General features: G+C 42.4%; 1 protein-coding gene across 1 annotated transcript in view; it reads right to left on the reverse strand.

Annotated features, from left to right (window-relative positions):
- Positions 1 to 6,413: 6,413 nt before the first annotated feature.
- The window catches only part of LOC124613762 (probable small nuclear ribonucleoprotein Sm D2), a 45,450-nt gene continuing 35,526 nt past the window's right edge, over positions 6,414 to 16,337 (reverse strand). The window contains exons 3-4 of the mRNA XM_047142481.1: positions 6,869 to 7,003; positions 6,414 to 6,655 (exon numbers count right to left, since the gene is read on the reverse strand). Of these exons, the coding sequence (XP_046998437.1) occupies positions 6,551 to 6,655; positions 6,869 to 7,003 (240 nt within the window). The 3' untranslated portion in view covers positions 6,414 to 6,550. The remainder of the gene's footprint in view (positions 6,656 to 6,868; positions 7,004 to 16,337) is intronic.

Below are 16,337 nucleotides of genomic sequence, written 5' to 3' on the forward strand. Positions count from 1 at the left end.
TTCTTCATGTCCTCTGAGATGACCAGAACCTGCATAAATGCTGTTGCACAGTATACCTTGCTCAAGACACTTGCACCAGACAGTCACGGTAGTTGCACAAGAAGAGCACTGGGTAGTAGACAGGGACAGCCCTCGGCATTGAGAGCCTGAAAGTCCTCATACAATCAAGTATCATCTTTTTTCAGACTAGGTTTAGGGCAGACACACAAGCTCTTCATGAGATAGAATACAGCGGCAGTGTTTGCTTCTTCAATTTTGGTCTGTTCGGGTCATTCCTCAGACGGCAGAAATCTTGGGGACCCAGTGTAGTTGCAATGTACCGGGATGTACCTCCTGCAGGTGCAGGAAGGGTGCGAGGAGGGCAGCAAAGTGTCCTGAATATGACAACTGCTTGATGGCGACATGGGTGGCATTGTGGAATCAACAAGGAATCCAATGGTGGACTGTCATCGAGGATTCGTGATGTCAAGGAGGCAAGCTACCATAGTGAGCAATGAAGTCTGCACCAAAAATAGGGTCCATAATGTCGGCCATGGTAGAGGTCTACATAAAATCTCTGCAGCTGCGACACTGGGTGTGGGAGCAGTATATTGCTATTATGAAGCCATTTGCCACAGTGATGAGAGCGGCCAGCGGAGTGTGTAACAATTTGTAAGGAGAGGTGGAGAGACTGGAGCCCATGTCGTGCAGTTAGGCTGTTAGGGAGGAGGGGTTCTGACAATTGTGCACCGACAGATGCTCATAGTGGAGCAACTGGGCATCCCTATTGTGTTTGGTGACCACGTGCATAGTGCTCAGCAACTTCCAGCCGTTGCAGAAATGCTCATATCTGCAAAGATCACCTACACCTCAAACGTCCTGGCTAACACAATGTCGGTGAGAGGGTGGCACCTGTGCGATGATTATCACAGCTGTCGCCGAGTGAGGACATGCACAGTGTGTGGGCGAACGAGGGATGGGGAGGCCCTGTGTATGCTCCAGGGCTGAGGTGAGTTCATCTCACTGATTACGTAGGTCATGAGCTGTGCCATCTCTGGAGGGGGATGGCAGACATGGGAGCTGATGCAGGCGGGTAGTCAAGAGTCTAAGATCCTGTCTGCCATCTTGGCTGTCATGCCAACATTTATATAGCTATGTGGTCTACAGCAGGCAGACGCACAAGCAAATTCATGAGTAGCTGTTTTTCAGGAACATTTGCAGGCTCAGCCAGTGCATGGAGGTACTGGAGGAGATGTGAGAGCCACATGTGCCCTGCATTTCTGACACGGTCTGTTTCGCTAGCAGCTGGTATTTTAGGCACCAAATCACCAAATGTGCCAGACTGGGAGGCTTATGATGTTGTTGGACACCTATGTGGCAATCAGGGTCAGGGGGTCATGGGAATAGAATGGAAACAGGCGAACAGGCTGGATGGTAGGAGGGAGTATGTGCACCAGGGTGGTGACAGTCCCTGTGAGCTGCATGCTGTGGCCGAGGAAGGTGTGAAAGCCAGCCATATGCACTTGTACATTGGGGAAGGGGGGGAGGTGTTACTTACCAGTTGGGACTGTAAAATGGGATCAGACTCACCCTGCAACATGAGGCATCACTCAGTGAGTTAGCAGTGGAACAGCAGAGTGGTGCACTGCAATACGCATGCGGCCCAGTGTGGCGAGCGCTGGTAGGGGAATGTGATGTCAGCAGCTGCTCTTTGTGTGCTTGAACTTGTCCTTGTAGAAGTTGATGGAAGCCTGCATTGTAGGAATTAAGTTCCTCAGTGAACACAACCTAATACTATGGGTTTGTTAGATGTGTACAGGGTAAAATGGACAGGTAAAGCATTGGAATAATGTAATAAAGACATCCAAATATAAAACGACTCCTTTATTGGAACATTAACAGGTGCCATTAAATACAGAAAGCATTTACAAAGACAAGTAGCCACGAAAATAGCTGTGAACAAAAATTCTCAATGAAGTCAGTCTGGTAATCCCCACCATTCTTGAAGGTGTTACGAGTACATGCCAGGGGTGCTCACCATCTGTGTGCGGTGGAATCACTTTACACAACTTTTTGACATGAGAATCATCATTAATGAGCTTGAGGTATAGTAAATGGATATCTTCAAACACAGTTCTCAAGGAAATATACAAATACAAATAAATTAACTGTAACAAATTAACACCTAAAGAACATTAAATTACTGCACTCATCGTGTGGACAGCTTGGCGTCAGTGCAGGACATGTTGGGAGTTGGAGCACTTCCAGCAGAATTCTTTTAGCAGAATACACATTGTGCGGCAGAGAAAACTGTTGTCCTCTGATACGTGTAGTTATCTAAAATTTGTACTACTTTATTTAGTAGAGTGAAGATTACTTTCAGTACAACAGGTAATGTGGACACACAATTATGAAGAAACATTGGCCTATCGATGTGTAGTTAAAAATACTTCATTTTTCAAATGGGTTACCAAAATAATCGAGCTATTTTAGGGAAAACCACCTTCACATACCTGCAGCTTTGTAACAACTGTTAATTAACAAGCAAGCCTCATTCAAAGAAACTAATTTTTACATTTACAATAATGTTCACCTGGCAATGACACACCTTTATTGACAGGAGACATCACAGAAACTGCTCCAGAAATATTCAGCACCAGGGCACAACAGCCCATTCCCCTCCCTCCCCCCAAGCTCATGTAGAAGCCAAAATGCATGCTCCTAAGCACAGGTAAACACATTAGGCAATAATTACAAATGCTCAGCTGGTGTGTGCAAAATATGTCTGCCACCAGTGTAAGTGTTAAGGTCACACTCAGGACAGAGCCTTGTGGGACTCCACTTCACTTCACTTCACTGTGGGAAGCAGTGTAAGAATTACTGGCAAACCAATCACTGACAGAAAAGTTTGTATGATTGAGAGCAAGCCACAGAAATCCCACTCACGTAAGGTTGTCTTGTCATGGGCTCTTTTGAGTCATGTCTTCCAATTGGTTTGATGCAGTCTGCCATGAATTCCTCTCCCGTGCCAACCTCCATCTCTGAATAGCACGCTACGTCCTCAGTTGTTATATTTATTCCAGTCTTTCTTCCTCTAAAGTTTTTGCCCTACAGTACCATGGAATTTATACCTTGATGTCTAAACACGTCCTGCAATCCTGTCACTTCATCTCGTCAGTGTTTTTCATACATTCATTTCTTCGCTGATTCTGTGTAGAGGATGATTCCTTATCTTTTCAGTCCACCAAATTTTCTATATTCTTCTGTAGCACCACATCTCAAATGCTTGATTCTCTTCTGTTCATGCTCTATGCAGACCAAAGGAGACAGTGACAAGATGCTGAACCATTCTCATGGCAGACTTCAAGCAGAGTAGGTAACCATCCAGAAATCTGCAGTGAGTTAGACACAAGGTCCTTTGTTCTGAAGATCCAGAACAGTCATCTGCTTACCATTCAATCAACCACATGCAAAGAACATTGATTTGCAGCTATCCATTTCCAGTGGGATCTTTATTATACGGGTGGAAGGGGTCAAGGCACCCATCGCAGACATGGAGGTACAAGGGAGGATGGAGTTCTTTTCCTCACATGAATAGATGAATGAAGATTGTACTGAGGCCCTGTGACAAGGTGGCAGAGGGAGTAAGACTTTTGCGAACTGCATGCTGTCACTTTGAGATGGTAAAGACCAATATTTTTTCAAAAAACTCAATGCAGGAAATTGGATTGATAGCACTTTTTCCTTTGTCGTAAAATTTCCTTTTGAATGAATATTTTAATTTATACTGTAGTAGTAAATACGTCGGTCAACTAAATACATTCCAGTACCTAGAACAAAATTTGAAGATATTCGAATAATCATTATGGAGTTTTCTTTATTTGGATCTTCAGAGCAGAAGTTGCTCTAAAGAAAAAATTACTTCAAGTTGTTGAATTTAGGTGGCAGAATCGACAAATGAGTATCAAGAGGTGTGACGATAAGTTGGAGGAGTAGCATCTGAAGTTTATTCAAATGAAAAACTGAGAAATAAACTGAGAAAAACTGAACAGACTAAAAATACATTTAGTATTATGAAGGAGAGATATGATAAAGTGTAGACAAATAGTTAACCAGTGACAGTTCTACAGAATATTCAGGTAAAAGGTGAAGACCAGACAGACAACTTTAAGTTCAGACTTAAGCAAGGATTCTCAAACTTTGGTGATAAAAAACAAGGGGCAGGCACAAAGCAAACTGATAGTGTGAATGCTCTCAAATACTGAATATTACCTTAAGAGAGCTAGCAAATATTCCACAGTTAATCTTTCATTCTACAGCTGAGAGTATGCTGTCACCCAGTTACAGATTAAAACTCCATGCTGGACCAGGACTGAAGCTGTGAAGACATGCCACGAACACTTACAATGATCATACACTATGTGATCCAAAGTATCTGGACACCCCCAAAAACTTACTTTTTCATACTAGGTGCATTGTGCTGCCACCTACTGCCAGGTACTCCATACCAGTGACCTCAGTAGTCATTAGATATTGTGAGAGCAGAACAGGGCGCTCTGCAGAGCTAACGGTCTTCAAACGTGGTCAGGTGATTGGGTGTCACTTGTGTCACACGTCTGTACATGAGATTTCCACACTCCTAAACATCCCTAGGTCCACTGTTTCTGACATGATAGTGAATTGGGAACATGAAGGGACACGTACAGCACACAAGCGTGCAGGCCGACCTTTTCTGTTGACCGACACAGACCACCGACAGTTGAAGAGGGTCGTAATTTGTAATAGGTAATGATGATGATGATGATTAATTTGTGGGGCACTCAACTGTGCAGTTATCAATGCCCGTACAAAATCCCAAACTTTGCTCAGTCCAATCTCATCACTTCGATGAATGATGATGAAATGACGAGGACAACACAAACACCCAGTCATCTCGAGGCAGGTAATTTGTAGGCAGACATCTATCCAGAACATTACACAGGAATTCCCAACTGCATCAGGATCCACTGCAATTACTATGGCAGTTAGGCAGGAGGTGGGAAAACTCCAATTTCATGGTTGAGCGGCTGCTAATAAGCCACACATCACACTGGTAAATGACACATGATGCCTTGCTTGGTGTAAGGAGTGTAAACATTGGACAATCGAACAGTGGAAAAACATCGTGTGGAGTGATGAATCATGGTACACATGTGGCGATCCGATGGCAGGGTGTGGGTATGGCGAATGCCAGTGAGCATCATCTGCTAGCATGTATAGTGGCAACAGTAAAATTTGGAGGTGGTGGTGTTATGGCGTGGTCGTGTTTTTCATGGAGGGGGCTTGCACACGCCTACAATGATGTTTTAAGCACCTTCTTACTTCCCATTGTCGAAGAGCAATTCAGGGATTGTGATTGAGCAATTCAGGGATTGTGATTGCACCTTTCAACACGGTCGAGCACCTGTTCATAATGCGTGGCATATGGCGGAGTGGTTACATGACAATAACATCCCTGTAATGGACTGGCCTGCAATGGACTGGCCTGCATAGGTCCTGACCTGAATCCTACAGAACACCTTTGGGATGTTTTGGAAAGCTGATTTTGTGCCAGGCCTCACCGACCGACATTGATGCTTCTCCTCAGTGCAGCACTCTGAAGAATGGGTTGCCATTCACCAAGAAATCTTCCAGCACCTGATTCCACGTATGCCTGCGAGAGTGGAAGCTGTCATCAAGGCTAAGGGTGCGCCAACACCATATTGAATTCCAGCATAACCGATGGAGGGCACCACGAACTTTTAAGTCATTTTTTGCCAAGTGTCCAGATACTTTTGATCACACAGTGTATATAAATCTGTTATTGAATGGCCATGCCAGGAGTATTAACAGTTTTGTGTGAAGAACAAAGTATACCGCCATGAGATGCATTAATTTTCCTACAGAATAAATTGCACCAGCATGACTAACTTTGAGGAGAAGTGACACTGACTTACGGATCAATGGCAGTTGATGCTTGTGCACACTTCAAAGACCAGAAAATTGCTCTACATTTTGAGCTTTTAGTCTTTTTCCACTGCACGAACAAAACACGCATTCGGCTCACTACAGTCACAACAACATAGTCCGTTTTCAAACAGTTGCAACTTTGTGTTAGCCTTGTTAGCGATTGGGACAGCTTACAAGGGGAACTATTCAGACGCACGAGGTGGAAAATAAAATGTTAAATAATTCTATCAAAAAATTTGAAATCTGTAGAACTAGAGTTCTAGAGAATGCATAAGCTGTTTGATGTTGCAAACATTTCGAAGTTAACTAAGAGGCACTGTATAGAATTTTCAGAATGATTAATATTTGGAAACTCAAGTTTGCACTGGAAAAAATAGAAAAAAGTAACTCAGCACTTAAAAAGTTTCAGAGAGATCACAATATGTATCTCCAGTAACAAAAATATATACTGTATTCAAATTATTTATTAGATGAATGGAGTTTGTACAGACAGAATAAAAATTAGTCAAAATATCTCTCCAAGTCCTGAAATCCACAAATCCACAGAAACAACACACTCCAGTCCCACTTTTTATACAATTATTCACTTTCCAGCTGCTGTAGCAAGTGGATTTCGAAGAACCAGTATGACTGAATCCCCTCGCAGAAACATTTTTGATATGAATCTATCTTTGTTTACTGGCTTTGCCTGAAAATACCGAAATTTGTATCAACAACATTATACAACGAACAATATGTCCACAATAAATAACAAGCATTCATTCAAAATTTAGAACAAAATGATCTACATATACACAGTTCCATTTGTTCTCTTATTCCTGTTAAAGCATGGAGCAATAATTAACTTCATTTAATTCCATTACATCAACTTCACACATTTAAATATTTATTCCAACATTACCTTTTTCTTTCCTTTACCAGTTCGGGGTAACTCTGTCCACATTTCCTTGACATTTTCAAGCACCATATTGCAGTGACGATCAAAGGCTTTCACTCTACCAAGTAATTTCTTATTGTTGCGGCAGTTGATCAGTACCTATTTTTAACAGGCATTACACAAATTGATCATTAACATCACCCCCTCTTAAATATGCTTCCAAAGTAACTATATGGCAAGCACAAAACCTACAATGAATCAAATTTTATTTTTCAACTTGCACATAATTACATATTAGTTGCTCTACTGTGTGTTTCCATAGACTTTCCTCTTACATTTAAGAAAGCAAATTATCATTTACTCCAAACCTGGTTCGTGTGTCTGGATTCAGAGTTCCAGTAGCTAGCCCCATCTCCACTTTCTAGCTTTCTTCTTTCCACATTTGACAATCGTGGTTCCAAAAACATGACATTAAGTTCCCTTTCACCTAAGAGTATGAAGTGTCTTTAGGATCACTGTTTTCCAGTAGACTCATGTTTAGATTTGCTCTGCCAAATGTCGAACTGTCCAAGATTTCAGACAAGCACAACCACTGTTCTCAAAATGTTGCTTTGAACAATATCTCAAGAAATGAAATTTAATAGTGTTTGAATATTTTCAATACCCCCCCCCCCCCCCCCCACACACACACACACACACACACACACACACACACACACACACACACACACACACACACACACACACACACAGAGAGAGAGAGAGAGAGAGAGAGAGAGGGGGGGGGGGGGTAATTACCTCAAAGTACAGTTTCAGCAAAAAATCAAACAATGGAAACTCCAGGTAGCAATATCAACAACTTAGGATAAGAAAGAATACTACTTACTATAAGGAAGGCATCAAGTTTTAGACAGGCACAATTAAAAGACACTCCCCTAAAGCTTTTGGTCACAGCTTTCACCAATAGAAAACACACACACACACACACACACACACACAAGCCCACATGACTGCCAATTGCAGCATCTACGGCCAGAATGCAAATGCAACTATCACCTGGGATGCAAGCAGCAATCTCGAGGAAGTGCAGAAGGGGAAGAGATAGTACTGTACTGGTGGGGTGAGAGACGAATGCTGTCTGGTGGAGTGTGCAGGGACTAGACTGCCAGCAGGTGCAGCATCTGGTGGTTGTGGGGCATGGAGGTGGCGAAAAAAAAGGAGCAGAAAAAGTGAGCAAATGTGTTGGCAGAGAGCTGCAAATGAACAGGGTGGGAGACTAGAATGGGGAGGAGATGATAGGACAGAGGAGGTGAGATCTGCTGCAAACAGATCTCCTGTGCCATTTGCCCCTCACACCCCCAACCCTCCAATCACCCCCAACAACCAGCCACAAAGGAATGTCCCCTTCATCACACCAGACAAACAATTGAACCATCCTTCACCAGGGCTTTTATTACCTGTCATCGTGGCCTGAAACAAGGGACATCCTATCCGAGATACTTCCCACCCCTCCTAAAGTGGTGTTCCATTGCCCACCCAACCAGCACAACATCGTAGTACATCCATACGCCACTCTCAATCCCAACCCTTTGCCCTATGGATCATATCCCTGTGGAAGACCCAGGTGCAAAATCTGCCCAATCAACCAATCCAACACCTCTTCTCCAGTCCTGTCACAGGTTTATCTTGCATCATCAGGGGCCAGGCCGCTTGTGAAAGCAGCCACGTCATTTACCAATTCCGCTAAAACCATTGCACAGTTTTATATTGGTATGACTACCAACCAGCTGTCCACCAGGATGAACGGCCACCACCAAACTGTGGCCCACAGCAAAGTAGACCATCCTGAGGCACAACATGCAGCTTAACTTAACACCCTTGATTTCAATTGCTGCTTCACTGCCCAAGCCATCTGGATCTTTCCCTCCTACCACCAGCTTTTCTGAACTGCACAGGGCCTCAACCTATTGTAATGTATGGTCCCCACACTCTCCATCCAACAGTTATCACCGTTCTGTCCTACTGACTCCTCCCCATTCCCATCTCCCACCCTGTTTATTTGCAGCCCTCTGCCAATGCATCTGCCCGTCTTTCCCTGCTTTTCACCTTTTCCGCACCTTTTTTCCCCACCTCCCTGCCCTACAACCTCCTGACGCTCTGTCTGTTGGCAGTCTAGTCCCTGCACACTCCACCAGACAGCATTTGTGTCTCCTTCCTTTTGCCCGTCCCCCCTAGATTGCTGCTTGCATCCCATGTGATAGTTGCATACAGCCCGATACGCTTGAGTTGGTGGTCGTATGTGACGTGCTTGCTTGTGTGTGTGTATGAATGGGGTTTGTGTCTCTCTTTTACTGACGAAGGCTGTGGTTGAAAGCTTTATGTGAATGTCTTTATTGTACCTGTCTGCAACCTGACATCTTTTCTTTACAGGAAGTAGAAATCTGTCTTTTCCTAGTGTTAAAAGTACGGTTTCTAATTTTCAATGTTAATGGCAATCCACATGACAGGATCTTCCAAGTACGGCTGACTGACTTGCACACTGAATTTCCCAGCACTTTACTCCAAACTTGTGAAATCATACTGGTGAACCAGCATTGGTGAACACTCCATCCACTCTACCTAATGTTTTGATCAAGAAATATGCATAAGGTTTAATGTAAGTCATTTTTCCCAAAGCACTTGTCCCGCAGTACTGTTGGAGGAACAATATCCTTTGCTGGAGACAAGCATTTGCTGCTTGAAATCAACAGACCGTCAAGCATACTCGGTTAGCCTATTTGACAAAGCATTGCCTGTAACTAGCAAAAATCTTAGTTGAACTCCTGGCCTGACAGATACTTTACCTACCAGATATACTTAAGTAGCAGGTACTGTCTAGATCTTGACTGACCTAATAGACAAAAGGAAAATTCTACAAACAGGACAAATTGTGAGAAAAAATTGGTCAGTGCTTACTTTAAGAAGACAACATATTTAGTGTGACCAACAGACCCACATGAAAGTGAAAAGGAAGACACTATCTTAGGTTCCAGAACAGCTAACTCTTTTCTTCTAGACGAGAGAGGGTTAGTGTGTGGAAAGCTGGAAATGAAGCACTGCGCACTCTCATCCCAGGGCGAGAGGGATCCATCTGTAACAGGATCAAGGCTAGACCAAGAATCTGCCATTGATTTCAGTGACCTGCTCTTCAATTTTTATTTCCCCCCAAGGAAGGAACTAATAGTTACCATACTATCAAAGGATTGGGGGTGACTATGCCCAGAGAAAAAAAAAAAAAAATTGTCAGTTGTTTTCACTTTTATTAACAACATGCTTTTTACAGAATTATTCGTGTGCAAGTGGGGACCAAACTCCAAAAATACCTTTTATCAGGTATCTTCGGAGTTTGGTCCCCACTTCCACACCAGTAATTCTGTAAAACAACACATATTCAATAATATCTACTACATCTACATCGACAGATACTGTAGAAACTATCATATGGTGTGTTGCGGAAGGTACCCTGTACCACTATTTGCCATTTCTTTTCCTGTTCCACTCGCAAATAGAGCGAGGGAAAAATGACTGTCTATATGCCTCCTTATCAGCCCCAATTTCTCTCATCTTATTTTTGTGGTCCTTACACCCAATGTATGTTGGAGGCAGTAGAATCATTCGGCAGTCCACTTCAGTGGTGGTTCTCTAAATTTTCTCAATGATGTTTCTCGAAAAGAATGTTGCTTTCCCTCCAGGGATTGCCATTTGAGTTCCCAAAGCATATCTGTAACACTTATGTGTTGTCTGAACCTAGCAGTAACAAACCTAGCAGCCACTCTGAATTGCTTAAGAAGTGTTCAAGCCACTCGTATCTGTGAACTTATTCCATATGCAACCTGCAGTGAGCTACCGTGTTAAACGATTTCTGGAAATCTAGAAATATGGAATCTGTTAGTTGCCTTTCATCCATAATTTGCAGCTTATCATGTAAGAAGGTACTTTATGGCCACCACTAGAAAGATTAAGCAATGTGAATTTTGTTATTTGTTGACAACTTATTAACAAAATACATTTTAAAGAGACACTGGTGTCCAAGTACCCAAAAATATTGAATACGACATTCACTGTGTGTGTGTTTTTTTTTTTTTTTTTTTTTTTTTTTTTTTTTTTTTTTTTTTTTTTTTTTAGGGCGCAAAAACAACTGGGGTCATAAGCACCCAAGTCAAAACTATAGAACACAAAGACAGAGAGGAGTTAAGAAACAACTACACGTCAGTCCCAGTTGACATTAACAGAGGACAAATAAAAACAGGGACATGAAGAAAGGGTTATAAAATACACTATAGAGAAATGGAGGTCCAGGACTAAAAATTAAATGGTGTTCACCATATCACTACGATGGATAAAAAGTAAAATACAGTCGACAGCTCATGTGTCGTTTGCTAAAACGGCCAATAACTAAGACAGGGCATTCCGTCAGGACATGGTGGACAGTTAAAACTTTGGTGCAATGTGCACAAAGTGGCGGGGTAGCACCACTTAAATTGCGATGGCTAAAATGACAGTGGTCCATACGCAACATAGTTAAAACGACCTCTTCCCGGGGAGAGGGTCGAGAGGTGGTCATACAAGCCGCTGGGAGAGGCTTAATAATCTGTAGTTTATTCCCATGAAGGGAGGACCAATGGCGATGCCAAAGCAACACCACCCCCTGACAGACGACAACACAGATCATTGGAGGGCATATTGGAACTAGTGGGCTGAGGTACAAGGACTGTAGCCTTGGCAGCAGCCTCGTTTCATGGCAGACTGACATGACCAGCAACCCACATGAACATCACAGTATCTCCATCAAGAGTGAGCAAGTAACTGTTTTAATGGATCCGTTGCACTAAGGGATGGGTGGTGTACAGCGCACAGAGACTTTGAAGGGCACTGAGAGAGTGAGGAGAGAACACAACTGAAAAACCTGTGTCGCTGGTTGTACTCCATGGCCTGATACAGGACAAAGAGCTCAGTTGTAAATACTGAGCAGTATGCCGAAAAGCAGATACAGAAACACATCGACGCCAATGACGAAGGCGCACCCAACACTATGGCCAGTCTGAGAACCATCAGTGTATACAAACGTACTATTGCAAAGTTCCATGCCAAGGTCGTGAAACTGAAGGCGATAGATCGAGGCTGGAGTAGTGTCCATAGAAAGTGAATAAAGGCCAAGGTGAACACAGGCCACTGCACGAAGCCAAGGTCATGAAGGGTTCACATCCACTGGGAAAGTTGCAGATAGTACGAAGTTAAGCCCCCAGAGGGAATGGTTAAAGCAGACTCCAGAAGGTAACACAGAGCAGGGACTATCAAAGGAGTCATCGAAGAAAGAGGCATAGGCTTGATGGCCACACATTGCTGACAAACAGCTTGCATACCTGCTGAGCAGAAAGTCACAGTGGTAGTTCGCCAGCTTCAGGATACAGACTCTCAACTGGGCTAGTTTAAAAGGCACCATTGGCCAAACGGACGCCACAATGGTGGATACTTTTGTGACAGCGTTAGAGGGGCGGACGTGCTGATGCATAACAAAGCACCCCTAGTCTAGTTTCGAACAGACACAGGACCAGAACAAGCAGGAGGGTGGTTCGATCTGCACTCCAAGAAGTACCATTGAGGTCACATAGGATACAAAAGGACCGCGTACAGTGAGCTGCCAGGTAAGACACATGGGAGAACCACGAGTGTTTCCTATTGAGCATGAGCTGCAGGAATTTCACAGTTTCAACTAACAGAAAAGCAACAGGACCAAGGTGTAAAAGGCTGTCAGAAATTCATACAAATGGTTTTGTCAGTGGAAAAACGAAAGCCATTGTAGATTCTCCATGAGTAAAGACGATCAAGACATGGCTGAAGACACCGTTCAATGAGACAGGTCTGTTGAGAATTGCAATAGATGGAAAAATCGTCAACAAAAAGGGAGCCGGAGATGGCCGGTGGGAGTCAGGCCATTATAGGGCTAATGGCGATAGCAAAGAGGATGACGCTCTGGACAGAACCCCGAGGCACACCGTTTTCCTCAATAAAGGTGTCCAACATGGCAGAACCCACACACACCTTGACAACTCTGTCTTTTAAAAATTCCTCAAGGAAGCAGGGCAGGCAGCCACGTGTAGAGAGTACGGAGGACACCAGCTCTCCAGCAGGTGTTGTAGGCCTTCTCCAAATTCAAAAACACAGCCACAGTCTGGGATTTCCGCAGAAAACCATTCATGATGGATGGAAAAAGCGACAGGATGGTCAACTGCAGAACGGCGCACTCTAAATCCACAATGTGCTACAACTAGTAAATTGTGCGACTCGAGCCACCATACAAGCCGGGCATGAATCATGTGTTCCATCACCTTGCAACCTCAGCTGGTGAGAGATGGTGCAGTAGCTAGAAGGAAGGCATTTGTCCTTACCAGACTTAGGTATGGTATTACATATAGATGGGCAAACTCTTTCATCCTTGGGAACTAGCTCACTGGTGATCGCTCTTTTTTACTCTTGCACCACACATTGGCGCTTGGTCTTACGAAAAATTAGTACTATAGGTGACTGAAGATGGAAGGTGACAAGAGGGGGCACTTGCCTCCCTCTGGAGTACAGAATTTTTATTCATAACAGGATTCTCACACACTTAATTTTTGTGATTCTGCAAAACCTCTCGTTTAGCCAACTTTAGCATTATGTGGCTGATCGCAGTGAAATAATATAGGGTGGTGCACGAAAAACCGGTCCCGAGTACAGACTTCTTGCCAGTTGCGCACAATTTGTTGACCACTATGAGCAGAATAGATAAACATGTAATAATTAGGCAGTGAAGAAATAACAAGAAAGCTAATGCAAACAACAACTTTGAAACAATAGACGTTGATTGGTGGGCGAAACTGAGCAGTCTCGTACACGGGGCCGACTTTTTGTGCACCACCCTGTACCACTGAAATAATATTGTATAAGTTATCATATTCTCTTTACAAAATGTGACACCAGACACTCGATTATGGAGCGTCGGCTTCATCTGACTGTAAGTCTATCTGCCTTCCACAACAATGACAATGCCCTTTTACCTTGGATTAAAAAAACAAAGTAGAAGAAGAAGAAGAATAATGAAAAATGGCACTCGCGTGTGCTGTGCCGACTTCCTTTGCATGTGTAATAATAAAAAATCTTGCCTTTTTACAAGTATTTCTTTTGTTATTTATCGAAATAGCGAAGTAAGCTGATATGCCATTTTGTTACCTGAAAAAAATGTATGTATTTACCACATAATTTTTATGTAATAATTAAAATGTATTTTATAAACGGTCATGGATGCTGAAAAAATACGAAAAGAACTGAAATGAACAACAACTCGATACTGAACTCAACTCGATACTGAACTAACTACGATCAGTCGGCGGTGGAACTGCGAAGAGTGGTCACGTGAAGGAGGCCGAGGCCAAGGCCAAGGCAGGAATGGGACCGACGCTGGAACGAGACCGGCGGACGTGCCGTTGCAGGAACGAGACCAACCGTTTCCCATTCCTGGGAACTATATGTAGAAATTCGCGGCCGAAGTGAACTATGAAAGACCTTTCCTTAGAATTCATTCCTCACTCTTTCTGTTCATTTCTGTGAACCGTTCCTTTGAACCCATTAGTTCACAAACGACCCATCTTTAGTATGACAGTGGCTTCATGCAAGCGTCTAGGAAACATATCCTCTGCTGAGAGACGGTTGTACAAACTATGCAGAACGTTCTTGCCCACAGGAGAAAGGTGTTGCAACATCTGAATGTTGACAGCGTCTGGCCCTGGGGCAGAGGATCGAGATGAACTGAGAGCATGATCTAGCTCTCTCATAGTAAAAGTGGCATTGTAGCATTCATGATTCTGAGAAGATAGATTCACTGAAATGCCATATCAATTGGACTTTAGATTTTGGGTTAAGTTACGCTGAAAAGATGAAAACAAAGAAGATTTAATTTGAAATAAATTTCTTCATCTATAACAGGTGGGCATAAAGGGTAAACAGTTGCGTCTGAAACTTGTGACCCACCATAAATAAACTGATCATTGCCTAAAAGACAGCTACCTTGTTTTCATTATCAGCATATCCAACTTAAGTTTTCTGTGTGCAACACAAACACCTTCGCAATGGATACTGGAAAGAAAGGATAACATATATTTAATTGTAACAACTACTGTCTATAAAAGTCTTCGCTTCATGTAGTTACTGATTATTATATTGTACATGGTGGGATTTTAATGGGTACTCTATTACCTCTGAGACATCGCAACCATATTTCAACAACACACATGTTGACAATTCTACCAATAACTGTAATATATTCTCTGCTTCTGCAAACAATAGGCATAGTTCATATCAATTCAGGCAGACTATAAAAAATCTTACCTTCATAGTCTCTGATGTTACTGGATTTAGCGTACATTAAAATGAAGGACTAAGTAAGGAACACTAATTTACCGTTTTCGCCAAAAAAAATTTCTGCTCTGAGATACAGCCCTCCAAAGATGACACTGCACATACCATTTTGAAGATGAAACTTTTGGAAAAAATTTTAAAATGCTGTATCTCTGGAACAGTTCTAGACATTTTGTTCGGGTATTTTTATTTGAAAGATAATTGCTTTATGATTACAAAGAAATCCTCCATTTGGACTTATCCGTCAAAGTTCTTTTGCTATACTGTTCTGAACTTTTTTTATATAATTCATGGAAATATTTTTTTTCAACAATGCCAATCCATAAAATATTGTTTTTTTTCTGTAGTACCATATAGTTCTATATTCCCTGAAAAGGAGAGCTACCACTTTTCGGCTGAACAGGTTTTATAAACAACTGAAATTTTTGCCATACATAAAACCTATTTTATTACCACATTATCAGATTAACAGGCCCATAAAAATCAAAACATAGCCTCATTTAACATAATTTTAGGTTTGAAAGATAAATAAGAGACTCATTTTCCAAGAATTTTAAATTGTTCCAAAATGTACGTGATTGATCCAAATTTTCAATTTATACAACTTCTGTGCACTCTGTTTTGTACTGAAATTTGCCAGTCAATGAACTAAAAATGCGTTCCACTGCTTCAGTATCTTCATTTTATATAGAGTGATGCCTGCCTGTTGAACCAAAAGGAATAGGAACACTTACAATCTTCAAAACATTGTGAACAAGAAGTGAGTCCTGATGGCACTGTTTCTGTCCTTCAGCTGGAAACCTATATCCAGCAGCTGGTCCATATGGTAGCATAAAGTTCACTAAAATTTCGCTTAACTCTTAACTGGTGTTTTAATCTCTCCAGCTTATCAGTCAGTCACAGTCACACACACGTCACAAACATCCCCCTTTCTCAGGTTGTGAATCTGAATATTATCCTGTTGTTTCTGAGGTGTTGGCCGAATAAACAAAATTTCTTCTTTCTTGCTCTTTAAAGTGAATAATATGAGTTCATCCATCATTTTGAGTCCAAAAATGTG

Source organism: Schistocerca americana, chromosome 1 (genome assembly GCF_021461395.2).
Source record: "Schistocerca americana isolate TAMUIC-IGC-003095 chromosome 1, iqSchAmer2.1, whole genome shotgun sequence".
In the NCBI taxonomy this organism is placed as follows: Eukaryota; Metazoa; Arthropoda; class Insecta; order Orthoptera; family Acrididae; genus Schistocerca; species Schistocerca americana.